The following is a 20,139-nucleotide window of genomic DNA, read 5'->3' as shown; positions in this document are numbered from 1 at the left end:
ATCCACTGCTCAAGAGAAGGTTTTACATATTTAACAGTTTCGATAATTACAAGAACAGAGAATTAGGATTCCACTAGCAACAAATACGCAAGTTGCACCTTTTCCATGAGACTTGAAAAATACATTTCAAATTAAAAAATGATGCAATGGTTGAGCTGTGACAAACATTTTTTTTTAAAAAATAACAGCACGCAAAAAAAATGTTTCCTTTTCAATGTTTTTGTGAGCATTTTGTGAAAAGTGTTTATGAAAAAGATTATTTCAGTAGCTCAAACATCAAAGAGGACAGGGCACTCATTGACACTCATTTGGCTGAGGTACAGTTTTCCATGCTGGACAAATACAATGCAGTGCAGGAATAAAGAGGTGTGTGCTGAAGCCTCGGGATTTCATTTTGCTCCCAGTAACACGCGAGCTCCAGACTGTTGGCTGTCCCCTCTGTGAGCCAGATGCTTCCTTAGAGGGGCAGTTGCACCTAACATTTGCCATGCCCCTCCCACTCCCTTATCCTTGCTTTAATGGGCATTAAAAATAGAACAAAAAAGCCTGTAGATGGGAACAAAATACATACACAACATGCACAGTTCTCTGTACTCATTCTTCTGTAAAATGTAAAAACAAGAAAGGCCAGCGTCCCTCAGGATGTATCCAGCCTTTTTAATGCAGAAGTGGTGCCACCACGCATCTGACTCTCAAGTTTCTTTTATCTTTTTAAGTCACTCAAATATTTACAAATTCCCTAAATAATAGTGGATGTGTTAAGAGCTTGTTTTATTCTGAATATTGTTGGCGTACATTCTAGCTGTGTGGCAGCATTGGACGAAGTCTCCGAGATGTTTTTCGGCTCTCTTTCAGAAGCTTCTCATGTGTCAGAAGCCATTGTTTGAGGTGATTTCCTCTTCCTCCCATATAATTACCAATCTGTCCATTGCTGCAGATCACTCGGTGACAGGGCACAAGAATTGGCACCTGAGATTCATGTAAAAAAAAATTATACATCTGTTAATTTTTTTTTTTTAAATCACTCGAGTTATAATAAACATATCACAGAATTTTGCACAGTCAAAATAAAAATAAGGCCCATATAGGGAATAAGGGATATTTGGGTGTGAGTTACAACACTGTAGTCTAATCAGATAGCATCATAAACTGTGAGAGAATAGCAAGAGCAGTTTAGAAGTGTCACAAGTTACAGTGTTGAATTTAGTATTGAATTTATTCCCTTATCTTGTTTTTTTTAAATTTCATACATTGTTCGGTATGTTGGCTTTATTATTATTTGAGATGTACTTTTACTGGTAGCATGTGACAATGCAAAGTGACTCCTTGAAGAATGATGATGTTCACCACAGTAAGAATATCAATCAGAATCTACTGATGATTGCCAGTATTTGCCATCATCTGTAAGTGCTACATTTAGCCACTCGCCAGAAAACCAGCATGTCATAATGTGTAAGTATTATAATTCTGTGAGTTTTCCTTCATTAATAAATGAGTTACTACATTTAGTCACTCATCTAAAAATTTAACTTTGCAGCAAGTTCCATTAAACTTTCACAGATTATTAGGGTAGTCTGATCATATTTTTTTCTGATGAAAAGTTTGTAAAATGTACCCATGTTCATGGAAATAGAATCTTGGTTTATCTGAACAGCATAATATAGAAAGTAACGTAGTCAAGTCTTTTCAGATTCAGTATGTCACAATAGTGCTTCTAACTTAATTTATAAATAATGTGATAGTTGTATTAATAATTACTAAACCTGGAACAAAATGAAACTTTAATTTCTAGCATTTATATTATGCACAATCTTGGAATACAACTTTTCTCAACTGTTCCACATCTGTTTGCCATTTGCATGTAAACAGAACTGACTGGATGCAAAGAGCACCTGGATTTTGTTTCTAAAATATTTATTCCATTGACAAATAGGCAGTCTAATAGAGCCTTAGTCTGACTGGACATTATTTATTATATTATTATGCTTTATTATATTAAAAACAATATTTACATTCAATGATCTATAGAATATTGTTTGCTAACTTCAATGTATAAAGGCATGCCATACTAACTATGCAGCACAATAAGAAATATTAGAAAAATCCTGCTCTTAACATATTGTGATAAAATGCACAGCATGATTAAACAATGTCATACTGTTTCAGTGATGTTAAAACAAACAGTATTGCAAAACACCAATCATGCAGGTCACAACATTATTTTAAAGAATGGGAGGCATATGCATAAATATTATCTGAATGACCCTCTTTAAAATCAAAATGACTAATACATTAGCAATTAGACTGTTGCTGCAAATAAATACTTTAGCAGACAGACAGGCAATGGATAAACGTAAAACAGCCAATGGATAGCACAGTTTTATTCTTCCAATGTGGTTCATTTCACACCTAACACAGGACAGGAGTTTCAACACTCTGCAAAGCTTCTTCTCTCTCTTCAATCACCCTCCCCCACCATCAGCAACTCCTTGGTTTAGTTCCATTTTATGTGCTATATAGAGTCACAGCATATATCTGCTATGTTCTGTAAATTGAATTTCTAGACTGAAGGGGTGAGACTGAATGAAAGAGTTGTGATATTGCTACCTGCAATACAGGTGTGATATTATTATCTGAAATCGGACCACACATGCGAACATTCCAGCTTTGTCAAAAGGACCCTTATGGTAAACTTAGCATGTCCAAAGATGTTGAGAATTTGCACTGGAAACACATTTCTGTGTTCTGGTTAGTTTCAGAAAACCAATTGGCCCAGTTTAAAGAACTGGTTGGCAGAAGAACCGTCTCCAGTTATCCCATGCCCTTTTCGCTGCTTGCGCCTGTTGTTTACCTAAATCACACTGCAAAGAGTAGCGGAAATATGACTTAAAAAGGTTAAACAAAATGGCACGTTCATCCACACCTCGCACATTTTGCCTATGTGCAGTATATTTTTAATTCAAAGTTCCTCACCCAGCTTGAAAAAGTAACAAAGGTAAAGCAAAGCACAGGCAAATCAGTTGTGCTGGGATGTGAACCAACCATGGGAATGCTGAAGTAGCTGTGGAAACAGGAGCCATGGTTTCGGCATGTAGGATTCAGCTATGGAGCAAGTATGCCCATTCTGACTAGGGTTCTGAGCTCATTTCGAGCTCGTACTAAGGTTTGAGGTGGGTCATGTGTGGCCAACCAGCCTCCTACACTACAACAGTGACTACACTTCAAAAGTACTTCATTGGCTGTAAAGCGCTTTGGGATGTCCTGAGGTTGTGAAAGGTGCTACATAAATGCAAGTCTTTCTTTTCCTGATGCAGTATGGACATTTGGCAAAGTTCAGCGTGTTAATTTTCCAAGTGGACATTGAATTAATCACAATTAGAGTATGAAGTCAACAATAAATAACATCAGATGCATGATTAGATAGTTATTCTGAAGTTTTGGTTGATTCATCTTTTGGGGACAGAGACATTTTGCAGAATTTTTCTTCAAGAGGTGGAATGAATCGGGTAGGGAAGTCCATGACAGCTGGTTTATTTGTTTTTTGGAAGGAATGGGATTGGTGGGCTGAATATTTTTTCCTCATTCTATGCTTTCTTATGGTCTTACTACATGTGTTTAGAATACTAAACCAGGTATAATGCTCAGGCAAGAGAGAGATTAGATTTGCAAAATGCAGCTGTATATATATATATTTTTATATATATATTTGAAAATTGCTTGCAGTTAAACTGGATGTAGTAAAACTCAAAAGGTGGAAAAAATTCTAATCTCCCAAATTTGCTCACTAAAATCACGGAATGGCAGAACATTCCCTTTTTCATGAAGTAACCACCAGCTTTGGTGAAAATATGAGCATTCATATTTCTTTGTTTAGCCCTTGAAGAGTAGTGGAATGTGTTTAACATATCATTTCAAACCCTGTGACTTACATTTCAAGTGCAAGAATATAACACAATAGTTTTGGTGACTTCTATCGATTTCATGTACAGAACTGCATTACTTTAGGAGGTATGTAACACAAATGTATACAAATAGCATTTTCAAACTCTGAAGATGTTACCTTGCAAATTCCGTGCATCCCCCACATGATATTTTCAAATTAACTTTTGAATACATACAACAGGGATAGGAAATGACTCACATCTTTGTTAATATGTTTGGTGAAGTTGGAAATGCAACAGATTTATAATATTTCCACGTCATAATGCCTACAAACTGAAATATGAATAAGCTTTTGCTCCATGTTAATCTAAAATAGTTTAATTGGTTCCTGCTGCTTTCAGCAAGTCTGCTGATTTTACCCCATCTCTTAGGTCAACAGGGAACAGCTTGAGTACTAGTGAAGTACTGTGTAGTGACTAGCTAAGTTGAAAAATTATTACTCACTAACTCTGGCATGTCATAAGATTACCTGTAGTTGGAAAAGGAAAATGGCAGTATAAACTGAAAATTGACGAAAAAGTATTGGATGATGGGGTAAACATTAGTCAGCAACTGATGTAACCCCTGTCCCAATTAATTTGCTTGTTGCCATGTCACTTGTACAGTGTTAGTTACTTTCTGTAACTGTTGTTCCCCCTCTTTATTATATATATATTTTTATTGGATCTGCACTGAAATCAGTCATAACTGCTTTCGCAATGGAGGATTTGCAATCATACTTTGATTACATGTTAATTTTTGTTTGAAGTGCAAAAATTCACAAACCTGTCTCATTCTGGCTTAGAAAAGACATGAAAACAGTTAATTTTTTTGCACACCATCTTGAGATGGGGTACAAGTGCAAAGTAACTTATTGTGGAAATCACGTTCTTCAGTCTTTGCCTGTGGAATGACTGAATGTCTTGTTTATTATACTGGGCCTTTTACTTTGTGTGTTCACTGGAGTAAGGAATGTCAGTGTCTGGGAATGGAACAGTTTCTCACTTGAAGCACCCATCCCAACAACATGCAGCGTTGGGGGAGATACAGCATAAGCAGATGCACAATAAAGCTTCTCTGGCTTTGTTGCAAAATATACTTTAATCCCAAATGGAGAAGAATATTCCCTACTGCACCAGTGTGACCTTTCCATTTCAGACATGAGCCATTCTCATGGCCTATTTCAGTGCGACTGCCATTTTAGTGATAACTGGTGTTAAATTATCAAGCGTTTTATGCTGTGGACTCACATCATTAGGAATCAAGTTGGGAATGACTCAATGACATTTGAGTCAAGGGACACAAGATCCTTGTAGCCAGCAGACAGACTTTCGACTGGATTCAAACCCAGGTCCCAGAGGTGAAAGCACAGTGTTGCAAACTCCTTGTCCCACACATTCACTTCATTATAATTTTTTAAGAGCATTCATTTCAGTTTGGTGTGTGTGTGTGTGTGTGTGTGTATGTGTATGTGTGTGTGTAAGCTGACCTTCAACTGACTCTTGCTTCATTGGGAGATTGTGATAATGAGACTGTTTGCCAGCACTGGAACTGCCATGCATACGAACATTGTAAATTGGTTAGAAGGAAAAACTGGTGCCATGTGTGATAGACATCACCTTTCATTTTCTTTATCCATCCCATTTTTTCCCTTACCTGGTCCTTGCTGAAGACAGTGAGGCTGCTATGGTGAAGTTTCACATGACCCTGTGGTATCTCATTCAAACTAGAACTTTTCATGTACAAGTCTACAAAGCGAGAGTCGATAGGCTACTCAACTTGGGGAAGGAGGAAAAAGAGAAAGCCATGGCCATAGTTGATCCTGTCCTTACTTAATTTCCACACATGCATACTTACTTTACTTAAATAATTGTAGTATCCCCATCAAAGTTTTGCTGAGATGAGACCAAAAATTGAACTTGCTACATTCTTGGAGTAAGGTCTAGTGCCACACACTGAGCGACTAGGGAAGCTGTAACTAAAACTGATAGAACTAAATTAAGAGTGTTTATAGCATGATATTAAATAATAAAATGTTAGCAGAAATGATTGTACCATCGGCATTAATGTCATTAAGCCAATGCAATAAAATAGTCCTATTTGAAGTGTTGTGCACTTCATGCTTGTAGTACAATAACAAAGGCACCACTAATCAATAAACAGATCACTGTTACTTCAGTTTTCAAACTAGGGATAGCGAGAGTTAAGTGTATATTCAGTTAGATGCAACATCACTCTATTTTCACCTTGTCCACTGTTTCAGTAAATGTGCAGTTGAATAAAAAGAGGAAAATAATCAATTCCTCAACGAATTACAAGTGTGAATAGAATCCAATTTTACTTCATTTTAACACTTGTGTTTATTTATTGTACTATTTTGTTAGCAATATGCCTTTTATTAGGAGATTCTTGCTCTACGACATCATCTCAATGAATTGTGGAAATTCATTAGGTATAACCACCGTAATCATAAAAGGTTACATTAAGCACTTCACTTAAAAAATATATAAAAGATCTAGTATGTGAGTGTGGAATGCACCAGAATGAATGCTTAGACTAGAAAAACTGATATCATTTGCTCTCATCACTGTCATTGGTGTTAAAAATGGTTTCTATTCAAAGCGATGACAGATTGTACGAGGAACTGTAACCCTTGAACTTTCCTTCCTTTTCCATGGAATTGTTTTTATCCATAAGAATGCACAGAAATGGTACTAGGAAATGAGCTTTTATACAGGCTAAAGGTAATAATATAATTATATCAGTTACATCATATTATTCTATCCTACTTCATTATATGTTTCTCTTACCCTCACTTAATTTATGCTTTTGACGACATTAAAATAATAATCTAATATTAGAGAAATTTAAGCCTAAAAATTGTTATTAAAATCTCAAGAATTATGATTTTCATACCCCCACAGTGCTATATTGCATAGAATGACTATTCCAAATAGCGGGAAGGGTACAAAATAAATTACATTTTAGTAATTAAACAGTAACTTGCCAATTTCAATCCTTTACTTTATTTTGGGGCTTAGTTTTCTGTTAGCACACTGATTAATGCATTTGTGCAACATTGCTTTGTGTACTACTCAACACAGTCATTAACTCGTTTATTTTAAATGGGTTAACAATTGTGTTAAAATGAAAGTCCTTTTGTGTGTCTAGAAACAGTAATCATTGATTGTTTCTATCTGTGAAATATGGTTTCAGTTTGATTGATAACCTCTCTCTAGAACAGATTCATTGAATATTAAAATATTTATTGCATCACTAGCACTAGGATTTTAGCAATTTTTAAAAAACTGGTACAAATAGCCTGGTGGCACAATGTGATGGTTGGGTGCTAGGATTGTGCCATTGATTTCGCTACATAGTAAGCTCATGTTCCCTGCAGGACCACAAGAGAGTTGCATCAAGTAAAGATAAAATCATTCCCCCTAAATTGAGGGAGATGACAATCATAGAATCAGAGAAATTTACAGCACAGAAGGGGGCCATTCAGCCCATTGTGTCCATGCCAGCTGACAAAGAATTATCCCGCCTAATCCCACTTTCCAGCTCTTGGTCCATAGCCTTGTAGGTTACGGCACTTCAAGTGCATATCCAAGTACTTTGTGAATGCTATGAGGGTTTCTACCTCTACCACCCTTTCAGGCAGTGAGTTCCAGACCCCCACCACCCTCTAGGTGAAAGCATTTCTCCTCAAATCCCCTCTAAACCTCCCACCAATTACTTTAAATCTATGCCCCCTGGTTATTGACCCCTCTGCTAAGTGAAATAGGTCCTTCCTATCCACCCTACCTGCAACCTGCAGAAGGCGGTATCAACCTGCACTGTTCTCAACTACAATCAAGTAATTGGTTACGGAGGCACTGACAGAAGCTTGCAAACAGGCTACACATCTGCCTTCCATATCTCTCAGATTGGTGCATCAAAAGGGCGTGAAACAAATGTTTTAAAAGACAGAAAAGTACACTTTGCATGAAAGGAATCATTATTATGGTAGGTAACTTACTTCAGGTGCAGCATTAAAATGTGCATCATACATAACAGTATGTGTTTTTATTAAACTTAGTCCATCCTTTTCTTACTTAAAAACATTTGAATCAGTGCCTTCTCTTTTTTAATTCCCCCCAACCCATTCTTTTTTTTTCTCCACTGCTCTCCTCCTTTCCTGAAGTTGACTTCTTTGTTGGGTATAATTCCACACATGTGATCATCCTTCAGGAAGGAATGAAGGAAAGAAGGAAATAAAGACATTGAAATAAAGAAAGAATATTTATATAGCACCTTTCACGAGCTCAGGATGTTGTAACGTGCTTCACAGCCAATGAACGAATGAATTAGCCAATTGTAGTGCCTATACTGACAGCCTGACTGAAATCAGTTAACTCAGATTGTGGAGCTTCAGAGCTTCCAGGTCTGTATGGTTTGCTGCTCAGTGCCTCAACCAGCTAAACCATTGCGGGCGTGCCTTCATTTTAATTTTGAGGGTATTGTACTCAAACAAACCCAGTCAATACAAGTGGGCAATGTCCATCTCTGGTTCCTCCTTAAATATCTGTCATGAGATCTGAACTCTCACCTGACAAACAGCTTTGAGCAGAACCATATTTTCATCTGGCCGGTTCCCTTTAGCTTACCATTTCAAGGCCTGGGTCTTAGTCTTTGAAAAGGCCAAACTAAAGCTGGTGCATCCATCCAAAACAACGATACTTCAAAATTCAACAAGTGTTTGTGCTTTAAATTCCATAGTAATAAACCATGAAACATTCATGAAATTGAATTCTTAAAACTTTTGTTGAAATAAATCTTAAAGTACTGATAATGTAGTATTTTAAACAGTTTGTTTTTTACAGCATTTGTCATACTGACTGTATGAACGCCAATAAATCTAGTTGGATACGCTCACTTTTTCATGTACTGTAAATTTCCAAAACCATAGATTTGTTTTGAACAAAAATAACATGAAGGAGCCTTTCAATCAATACTGGAATCCCTTAGATTCAGGTAACAGCTGAATATTCTCTCTAACTTTGCATTTTGTACTTCTAGGGAGAGCCCACCAGGGAAAGGACTTGTTTTCACTCCAGGCCTCATCAATACCTAAATCCTGGTGAACAAGTGACACTGAGAAGCTGTAATCAATAGCTCCCTGTGCGTTTTTTCTTCTGGTCAAATGGTTCAGCACTACTGACAGCCCTGACACTTAGAACATGATGCTAAATCTTTATCAACAGCCATCTAGGTGACTGGCAAAACAAGACGCTGGCAGTCATTAATGCTTATGGCAATCTGTGAATAAACTAACTCCCCAATAAAGCTCTTGTTTAAAAAAGGTAAAGAAAAACTCTCTGTACCATGTATTGATTGTCTTTGAACTGCATTTAGCAAATCCTGTCAGTAGACTGAATGGTGCAGTGTTCAACAGTGGTGTCAAGCTCATTACTTGTTTTAGGCTTTATACAGTAGAAAGTGACCATTCCACTATGGCCAACTGACAATTCAGTAACATTATTGTACCTATTTCTAAATCCATCTTCCACCGTCAACAAACCGAGTAACAAAGCCAACATGTTCATTTTCTGTGAACACAATTTTAAAAAGTTAATAGCTGGGAAATTAGACCCCATTAAGGTCGATTTGGAAGCAAAAATGGCGGCCGCCTCGTATACGCCCGCTTCTGGCGAGTCCTGCGACAGCCGCCATTTTAGGTAGGTCGGCAGCGCTGCCGTTCTCTTTGTTCGCTGGAGAAATGAAAATGAGGCAGATTGTGATGTCAATGAGTGTGCAATGCTGATTTGATGCCGATCTGCTATTTTGGATATTGCTGTTCCACTTACCACCCTCTTTTAATCACGATCAGCTGACCATGTATTCCGCAGCAGGAAGGAACCACCACCAGTGCTATTTAAAGGGATCATCAAAAACTTACTTGCTTTTTCATTTTTACTGGCTCTGTGCAGGCTTTTGCAACTGTTTGGAGCTTTCTAGAGATGGGTAAAGTTGGTGTGGTGACACGCAGTGTTGCTGCAAGTGGAGAACGCCTTGCTTCTCATTTAAAGAACTCTGCTCACACCACTTGCTCCCAGTCATGGGGGCTCAACTTGCAGTCCCTCTTACACTCGAGTATGATAGGGAGATGGAGTGTAAGCAGCGAAGAAGAGGACAAGATCTTCAGAGAGGGAGGAGGAGGGGTAGACTGCTTCTCAACAGGAGGCCTTACCCACCTAGGGTCTTCTGAGAGCACTTCTCCTACCTGCACTTAAGCCAGGAGCAGTGTATTAGAACTTTCCACTTCACCAAGGAGATGGTCACAGAACACTGCCACCTCCTGCAACCAGATATTCAACTTCAGAGCAGCGCAGCTACACCGCTGCCAGTGGCCCTCAAGGTCACTGCGGCCCTCAATTTTTTCACCATCGGATCCTTCCAGTCTGGAGCTGGGGACATAGCTAACATCCCCCAGTTTACCATCAGAGGCTCTATACTCCAGGGGAAGGGACTTCCTTGTCTTCTCTCTGAATAGAGAGAAGCAAGAGTAGCACGCATATGGCTTTGCCAGGATATTGGGCTTCCCCATGGTGCACGCACGTGGCTTTGTGGGCGCCGCACAGCAATCCTGAGATGTTCCGCAATTAATGTGCAGTTGATGTGCGATCACACCCAGCGCATCATGATGGTGAAAGCTCGGTATCCTGGCTGCAGTCATGATGTCTTCATCCTGTGCCAGCAATCTTCCAGTCACCATGTCAAACCTGAAGGTGGCTGCTCAGAAACAAGGGCTATCCGCTCTGCACCTCGCTAACGACTCCCCTCCCCAACCCCACCACTCGTGGTCAGCAATCATATAATCAGAGCCATTCTGCCACGAGAAACCACATCTAGCAGAACATTGGAGTGCTAAAGTAATGGCTCCGCTGCCTTGACTGCTCGGGAGGAGCTCTCCAGTGCATGCCGGAGCAGGTATCCCAATTCATGGTGGTCTACTGCACGCAACACAACTTGGTCATCATGAGGGTGCAGCCATTGTTACTACGGGTTCTGGGACCACCTAAGGAGGAGGAGGAGTAGGAGGAGGAAGGAGGGAGGAGGCAGGCAGCAGATCCCCTTTCTGAATGGGCTGTTGGTGAGCATCTCATCAGACTCCAGTTCCAATGAATGAAACCCCAGATCCCCATTGCTCACTACTTCCCCATATTACCATCCCTCTGTCATGGAACATCACAGCCTTCTCCTGGACACAAAGCTGAAATGAGAGCCACCACAGAACAAATATTCCAAACATAATTTATAAAATTATCAAATCCAAATCAAACCAACAACATCAGCAGATCCCACGTGAGCACTCCGTTAGTATCTGTCTTTCATGTTGCATTTCTTACACTAGTGCTCCTATGAAGTGCTCCCCCGGTGGCTGCAGCATGGCTGGTGGAAGGCTGCTGACTTTCAGTGGTGGATACTGCAGATGGCTTTGCAGGACGTCCTCGAGCAGCTCTGGGCCTTGAGGTCCTGGGCTGTAGGCCACACCATCTCCACATGGGTGGCAGCAGTCTTTTCTGGCTGGATGACAGGCAGCAGCAGCAAAGCCACTGGTGGATTGGCAATGGTGGGAGTACGAATGTTGTCATCCTGAGAGAGGACAGCAGGTTCTTCCTCTATGGAGCCACTGCCACTCCCCTGGGGCAGCGCCTCAGCATTCCTAACCATATGTAGGGAGACAGATTGCTGGAGTGCTGAAAGACCCTGCAAGCCCCTTTCCACAATCGTAAACCCAGCCACAATGGTAGCAGTCTGAGCTTCCACTGCAACACTCAGACGATGGGTCACTTCCACCTATGCTGCAATGGAATTTGCAACATCGCTCATCACACGCAGCACCATAGCTGGGTTGTGGTGTTGCTCATCATTTCCATCCTGGAAATCATGGGCTCCAAGCTCCACGCAAAGTCCCATGCAATGTTGGAGCCGGACTCCTACATGCTCGACACTGTCAAGAGGCTCTCTGGCAGGCTTGCCATTGCACCAAGCATTTCTGTGTGCATGTCCATCAACCTTCTTCTGAAGTCCGCACCATCGAGGTCATCATCTGAGTCCTGTGCAGCATAGCTCATGCGCATACTCGCCCTCTGGGGAGCTGGCATCTGAGCTGCACTTTCCCTCTGGCCTGGCTACAGCCCACTTGTGCCCGGTGACTCACCATGTGCAGATACCACCTCTATCCTACCCTCTAAAGTCCGCACAGTGCCATTTTCTGAGCTGGTGTCTGTGGGTGTCAGGTGCAGTGACGGTGTGTCTTCTCCTCCTTCACTGTCCTCCTCCATCACTTCAGGGACTGCCTGAGCTGGTGGGACTTCTTGGGTATCCGAAACTAGAAATGCGCAAGGGTCGGGTTGTGGTGAGGGGAGGGGGCAAAGCAAGATATCCATGCATACACCTTAGCAGCTTGTATGTGAGAAGAGATTGTGGGATGAGGGGAAAATGGGATGTGGGAAGAAGGATTAGATATGAGCATTCCATCATCATCGGCAATACTTTCAACTTTCCCGCTCACCACGGTCTCTGTCACTGTCCCTCCAATGATCTCCAGCACTATTTCCTCCAGCTCCATCTGGTTCTGCAGAGGGGCTTCCCCTCCACCCGTCTGCTGCTCCCGGTGATAATGGGTGATTTTTGCCTGCAAGAGAAAGGGAAGTGTGTCAGTGAGTGTGGTGCAATGTGTTTGAGTGATGTGCCTGCCATGGGTGAACACCTGATAGTGTACGCAGGGTGTAAGATGTGGGAGTGAGGCTTGCAGCAGTGGTAAGTGTGTGAGGGTGAGGTAAAGCTATGATTGTGAGGTATGAGTCATGATAGCTAGAGATTGTTGGTAATTGAGTGATGGGGGTGTGGTGCATTGAGCAGTGTGCGAGGCTGGTGGTGTAGATGGTAGGATATGTCATTTGAAGATGCACTCACTTTATGGAAAAACAATTGTTGCCACCACTCGTGTGAGGTTATGAAACTTTTATGCGGCACTGGATCCAGGTCCTAGGGACAACACTCGTCGCACTGATGGCTTCAGCAATCGCCTCCCACAGCCTTCTGCTGTTCTGCCTTGAAGCCTCCTGCATCCCTGCGGGTAGAGGACCTGACGGCATCTTTGAACCCCCAGGACCAAGGCCTCCAGTGCTGCTCTGAAAATCTCCTTGCCCTTTCTCTTGGCTGCTGGGCCATGGTTTTCTACACAATGACAATGAGGTGTTTTTTCAACAAAGCACCTCACCTTTAAGTAGTACAGAGAGCCTAGGCTAAACTTGGTTGGCCAGTAGACTGCACCCAATATTGGCTCCCCTGTTCAGCGGTAAGCCAATCAGCAGCGTTTTTATGGCTGAGATCAGCGCTGCAATCATTATAAAGAGCAGGGGGCAGCACGAATATTGCGTGCTGTCTGCACCACTTTGAATGGGCGTGGGCACACAGGGCCTTCTTCAATTTTTAGGCCAATAATTTTACTAGACTTTTTGTATCATCTGTTTACATGTGACAAAGCTAAGGTCTTTCTTTAGTTCAACATTTTTAAATGATTTGCAGAAAAATTAACAAATGCTGGCTTGCAATAAGCCACTCATAAATAGTGTGTATATGCATGAAAATGTCAAAAAGTTAACACATTAGAATGAGCTGTAGCTGATTTAGACAAAAGCAGTCGGAACAGATCTAGGTAAGTGTTCAAGATTTTATGGAATGATGAAATACATATACGGTACTCACGAAAATATTTTTACACTGTACAATAAAATATACTCATTACTTGGTGAATGATACACATCATTTAATGCAAGTACAAGCGATATAATGAAACTGAGTTAGAAGATTATGCATTCAAATTCCACTCCAGGATTTGAACACTTCGTGGTGGAAATCCGGTCGTGCCTCTGTTGCAGCATTAACCTGGGCGTAGCGGTAAATTCTGCGTGGGAAATGATTTGCGTCTCCAGCCACAAAGTCAAAAGCTGGGCCCTGAGTATGGAGCGGAGCGGAACGCACCTCTTTTAGGACGCTAGGCCGGCTGAGCAAATGAAAATCCCAAAGTAAGCAGCCGGCCTTGGAGCGCCCAAAGAGAGGCTTCAGTGAAATAAAAATCTGAAACAAACCCCGCCAAAAATATTCCCAATACGTTACTCATGCCACATCCATATGAATCGCAAAAATAAAACCATAAAAAACAATGTCACTTACCTCAGGTCGACATTCCATCTTTCTCTGTGGCCGCTACCGCTGGAACCGCCAGCTTTCCCAGGCGGTCCTACCAGGGTGCGCTATGGGGCACTACGGATCGGGCGAGTTTCAAATTTCGAGCCAGTGTCACAGCCAGGAGCGTTGCACACCAGCTCGCCTCTCCCAGGCGGTCATGCTCTGTGCCCCCGCAAACCCAGCACCGAATGTCCCGCCGGGGCACTGGAAGCTGTCTGCCCGCCCGGAAATGCTTTCCGCTGCCATTACCACCCCTCTGCGGTGAAAACAGAGGCGGCAACGAACCGAAAATCCAGCCCTTAATCTATGTCGACACCCCAGTGCAGAACGGAGGGAGTTCTTCCTTTTCAGAGGTGAAACTCACTCCAACATAACTTCAGTTCTTCATTGTAATAACAAAAATATTAAACTGTCCTGGTTAATGGGTTAAGTAGCACTTTCTTTTGATTAGCCGTATCACCTTCAGTTCCTCATTGTAATAACAAAAATACTAAACTGTCCTGGTTAATGGGTTAAGTAGCACTTTCTTTTGATTAGCCGTATCACTGAAATAGACCAAGGCTTCTTTTGGGTTTGGTCAGCTCTGTTCTTAAGGCAGACTGGCCGAGTCTCTACCTGTGTTTCTCAGTAAAGCTCACGAACTGACATCGACATGCATGTTTTTGTCCCCTGTCTGGACAGGAAATCGAGAACTTGACTTCTTCACCTGTTTAGGGGTTGGCCAATGGGACAGCCAATTATCTAGCTGCTGCTCATGCCCGGGTTCATGTGGGCTCCTTGGGACCAGCCCTTGCATAGCTCAAAGGATAGAGCATTCCAATCTCTACCGCGTGAATGTTTACTGGGGTGTTTTATAATGAAGCTTCATTGTCTCAAGCAATCTAGATGGATGCTTCACTTCATTTCTAATCCGCAATCCCAGCATGTGGCTGTCCTGTGCATCTAACTCCCGGTGAGCAATACGTAAGACATTTTCTTACAGACTTATGATTTGCAGGGAGGCGAAGATCTGAAAAAGTAGATGGGGAAGCCGACACTATTTATTTGTGGTGACACATTCTTGGTTTACGGAAAAACAATTGTTGACACCTTTTTCTCTGATGCATTACAGATTTCTGCATCGCCCCATCTGAAAAAAAGTTGCAGGTGTATAAAGCTTACAAGAAGCACCTGCAACAAAACTGAAAGTCACAATATCCTTTCCAGACTCACAACGTTATGCTTTCAATTATAAGGCAACCAACATCCTTAAATATGCTGACCCTGAACCAAGAGCCACTCAGTTTTATACAAACATTGATCTAGCAATGCGACCGCTCCCAAAAACAGCAGGGCAGGAGGCTGAGCGGTGCTACACGTGCCTGTTCATGTGGTCGGAGGGACCATGTTAAGTTGCTGCTGGCAGCTTGTTACCATCAATCAGACATGTCAGCACTATTCATTAGCTGTGCGCCTGTTTAGGGGAGACAGGAAATTGGGCTTCAGTGATGTTACTTAAAGGCAGCCAGCACCTCTTAAAGGAGAGGTGCACTCTGGCTGCAGACAGCATGGAATGCTTGTAAGGAGAGTAATGGCTGCAAGAGGTCCAGCAGGCACTGTTGCAGGCCCTTGTCCAGATTCTGTTTTTCCCCCCTAGGGGCAGAAAGCCATCCAGGCAAGTCTACCATGCTGGTAGCTAAGCTCCCAGGACAGGGCTGCACTGCACAAGGACTTTAATGGCCATTTCAGAGTTGTCAAGGTAAGAATCTTACCTTTTACCTCAATTACTATCTCCTCACACCTGCAGCCGCACGACTCATAATACTGCGCCCCCCCCCCCCCCCCGCTGACTTCCCTTCACTCTACTACAATCACCACACTTCACTCCACCTCCCCATATTCACATACTCTGCACTTCCTACTTTCACTTCTGTTGTAACCCTCACTTCCCTACACATCACGTCTTACTCACTACAAACTATTCGATCATGAGCATTACATTATCTAAACACCTCACAAAGATGTCACTATCACACCCCTTTCTTTCTTGCAGGAGCAGGTCATGCACAACTTGTGACAGGCCATGATTGGAGAAGGTCGATCCCACCTGAACATCTTCTCCCTGTGCAAAAAATGTGGTCATCATGGGCCGGGAGGAGTGGCTGTGGTAAGTGGCATCGCTGGAGGAGACGTCGTTCAGAATTTCTTCACACCTCACCTTCTTTTCCCTTCTTCTATCTCGCCCCATACACACTGCATGACAAACTACAGCTGTTTCCACCAGCCACTTCTCTCTCTCCTCCCCCTTCTGATTAAAAGCTAACTCCTATTGCTCTCTTTCATGTCAGGCGTTGAAGATGTGGAAGCCCCTCTGCCACTTCAAGAGGAGACGGTCAGCCTTCCTGAAGATGCAGCATCACTCGATCGGAACCTAGTAACCACCAGGTCAGAGACTGGCACTGTGCATAGTTTAGAGGGTAGCCTAGAGAAGTGGTCTTCACATGGTGAATCACCACCACAAGTGTGCAAAAGCTAGGGCAGGGCGATAGGATGCCACAGCTGCCAGCTAGCCAGAGGGCGAGATCACATACTCTGTTGCAGAGGACTTAGGTGTTGACTTCAAGGGCCCAAACTACTGAAGAAGGCTGACGGGCATACACCAGGAAATGCTAGCTGCACTGGGCAGTCTGCCATAAAGTTTGTGTGCAATGGCTCAGAGAATGGAGGCGCCTAGCTCAAACTTTCATCAGAGGTTTTGTGCAGCGATTGGGAACTATTCTGTCCAACATGGAGTGAGTGCTCAGCTCCACAAACATGACCATGGTGCCCACCATGATGGTAACTTTGACAGCATCCACAGCAGCTCACACTGCTGGCATAGATAACCATGGAAATAGTAGATGCATTGGTTATCATCTTCCAAAATTCTATAGATTATGGAACACTTCCTGCAGATTGGAGGGTGGCAAATGTAACCCCATTATTTAAAAAAACGAGGGAGAGAGAAAATAGGGAACTACAGACGAGCTAGCCTGACATCAGTAGTAGGGAAAATGCTGGAGTCTATTATAAAGGATGTGATAAAGGCACACTTAGACAATATCAAGGGGATTAAACAAAGTCAACATGGATTTATGAAAGGAAAATCATGTTTGACAAACCTACTGGAATTTTTTTGAAGATGTAACTGAAGGGAGAACTAGTGGATGTTGTTTATTTGGATTTTCAGACTGCCTTTAATAAAATCCCACATAAGAGGTTAGTGTGCAAAATTAAAGCACATAGGATTGGGGGTAATGTATTGGCATGGATTGAAAATTGGTTATCTGACAGGAAACAGAGAGTAGGAATAAACCGGTCTTTTTCGGGGTGGCCGGCAGTGACTAGTGGGGTACCACAAGGTTCAGTACTTGGGCCCCAGCTATTCACAATATATATAAATGACTTGGATGAGGGAACCAAATGTAATATTTCCAAGTTTGCTGACAACAAAAAATTAGGAGGGATTGTGAGTTGTGAGGAGGATGCAAAGACGTTGCAAGGCGATTTAGATAGGTTGAGTGAGTGGGCAAACACATGGCAGATGCAGTATAACATGGATAAATGTGAAGTTATTATTTAAATGGTGATGGCTTGGAAGTGTCGATGTACAGAGGGACCTGGGTGTCCTTATACACCAGTCATTGAAAGCAAACATGCAGTTAGGAAGGCAAATGGTATGTTGGCCTTCATTGCAAGAGTACAGGAGCAAGGATGTCTTACTACAGTTATACAGGGCCTTGGTGAGACTGCACCTGGAATACTGTGTGCAGTTTTGGTCTCCTTACCTAAGAACAGATATACTTGCCATAGAGGGAGTGCAGCAAATGTTCACCAGACTGATTCCTGGGATGGCAGGACTGTCGTATGAGGAGAGATTGGGTCGACTAGGCCTGTATTCACTAGAGTTTAGAAGAATGAGAGGGTATCTCATTGAAACGTATAAAATTCTGACTGGGTTGGATAGACTGGATGTGGGGAGAATCTTTCCCCTGGCTGGGAAGTCTAGAACATTATCATAGGCAGTCCCTCAGAATCGAGGAGGATTTGCTTCCACGCCCAAAATTAGTTCTTTGATGGCTGAACAGTCCGATACGAAAGTCACACACCCTGTTACAGGTGGGACTGACATTCGTCGAGAGAAGGGGTCAGTGGGGCTGGTTTGCCGCGCACTCTTTCCGCTGCCTGCACTTGGCCTCTTCATGCTCTTTGCGTTGAGACTCGAAGAGCTCATTGCCCTCCCGAATGTACTTTCTCCACCTCGGGCGGTCTTCGACCAGGGTCTCCCAGGTATCAGTGGTGATGTCGCACTTTACCAGGGAGGCTTTGAGGGTGTCCTTATAACGTTTCCGCTGTCCTCCTTTGGCTCGTTTACCATGAAGGAGCTCTGCATAAAGCATTTGCTTAGGGAGTCGCATATCTGGCATGCGAACTTTGTGGCCTGCTCAGCGAAGCTGATCGAGTGTGGTCAGTGCTTCAATACCGGGGATGTTAGTCTGGTCGAGGACACTGATGTTAGTGCACCTGTCCTCCCAGGGGATTGCAGGATCTTGCGAAGACATTGTTGGTGATATCTCCAGTGACTTGAGGTGCCTTCTATACATCATCCATGCCTCAGATCCATAAAGGAGGGCGGGTATTACTACAGCTCTGTAGACCATGAGCTTGGTGGTAGAGTTGAGGGCTTGGTCTTCAAACACTCTTTTCCTCCAGGGCGAAGGCTGCACTGGCGCACTGGAGGCGATGCTGAATCTCTGCATCAATGTCTGCATAGAACATGGGGTCACAGTCTCAGGATGCGGGGTAGGAAATTTAGAAACGAGATTAGGAGAAACTTTTTCACTCAGAGGGTGGTGAACCTGTGGAATTCTCTACGACAGAAGGCTGTGGAGGCCAAGTCACTGAATATATTTAAGAAGGAGACAGATAGATTTCTAGAAACAAAAGGCATGAAGGGGTATGGGGAAAAGGCGGGAAGATGGTAGAGGATCAGCCATGATCATATTGAATGGCGGTACAGACTCGAAGGGCCAAATGGCCTACTACTGCTCCAATTTACTATGTTTCTACAGAAGCTCGGACATCTTGGCTCTGGGGGCCAGTGTGGAAAGGGGCTTTCAGGGCCTTACATCACCCCTGCACTCTGTTCGCATGTAGAGCCACAGGGGTGCTGAGGGACAGCCCCAGGAGAATGGCCCTAGTTCCATGGGAGAGGCACCCATCTTCGTCTCTTTGGTTGACAGCATGCCTGCTTCCCCACCGCACACTCTGCCAGTGCTCCTGTTAGTGCCACACAGACATCTAGGCCCGACTGCTAAGGCTCATGCTGAGATGCTGCAGTCTGCAGCGGGGCCCTCAAGGCTCAGAGATGCTTGAGGTTGACAAACCATGGCCATCTAAACTGTCCTCAATGGAAGCTCAGCAGCCTTCCTCCTCCCAGGCTGTAACCACTGGGATTACATTTCTGAGGAGCACTAGGACAGGCAAACAAGGACACAAGACAGGCATTAACGGGTTGCACAAGTGTGATTCTTAATAAATCTTGTTAAATATTATACACATTTGTAATTGAATTGTTAGGTAATTTTGTTTTGCTCCGCATTTTGTGGGGTTAATATTTATAGTGAAGCGAGGGGAAGAGGCTGGACTGCAGGAGGCAATCGGATGGTGGTGATACGTATTGTGGGACGGTTGGTATCTTGAGGATGAAAGAGATGGCTCATGTGAAGTGCTCTTGGATTAGTTGTTCTGGCAGCTAGTAGCACTGATGGTCGATGCTGTTCGTGATCTTCCTCCTCCTGCAATTCCTGTTGCCCAGGTGGTGGTAAGGGTTGGTGCTTCCTTATGGAAAAGTTATGGGGTTGGATTTTAGGCTTTTCTGTTTTCGGGGGCGAAAACTGAGGCGGAACGGGAAAGTTACCGGCCGGGAATAGTCTGCGTTTTGGTAAGGAAGTTTTG

General features: G+C 43.0%; 1 protein-coding gene across 2 annotated transcripts in view; it reads right to left on the bottom strand.

Annotated features, from left to right (window-relative positions):
* Window positions 1-496: 496 nt before the first annotated feature.
* Window positions 497-20,139, bottom strand: part of mgmt (O-6-methylguanine-DNA methyltransferase) — a 531,759-nt gene continuing 512,116 nt past the window's right edge. For both annotated transcript variants that reach the window (XM_070875024.1, XM_070875023.1), the window contains one exon: window positions 497-969. In XM_070875024.1, coding sequence (XP_070731125.1) covers window positions 799-969 — 171 coding nt within the window. In that variant the 3' untranslated portion in view covers window positions 497-798. The remainder of the gene's footprint in view (window positions 970-20,139) is intronic.

This window comes from Pristiophorus japonicus, chromosome 3 (genome assembly GCF_044704955.1).
Source record: "Pristiophorus japonicus isolate sPriJap1 chromosome 3, sPriJap1.hap1, whole genome shotgun sequence".
In the NCBI taxonomy this organism is placed as follows: domain Eukaryota; kingdom Metazoa; phylum Chordata; class Chondrichthyes; family Pristiophoridae; genus Pristiophorus; species Pristiophorus japonicus.
Note: the sequence above shows the minus strand (reverse complement) of the source record. Positions and strands in the feature narration are given on the sequence as shown.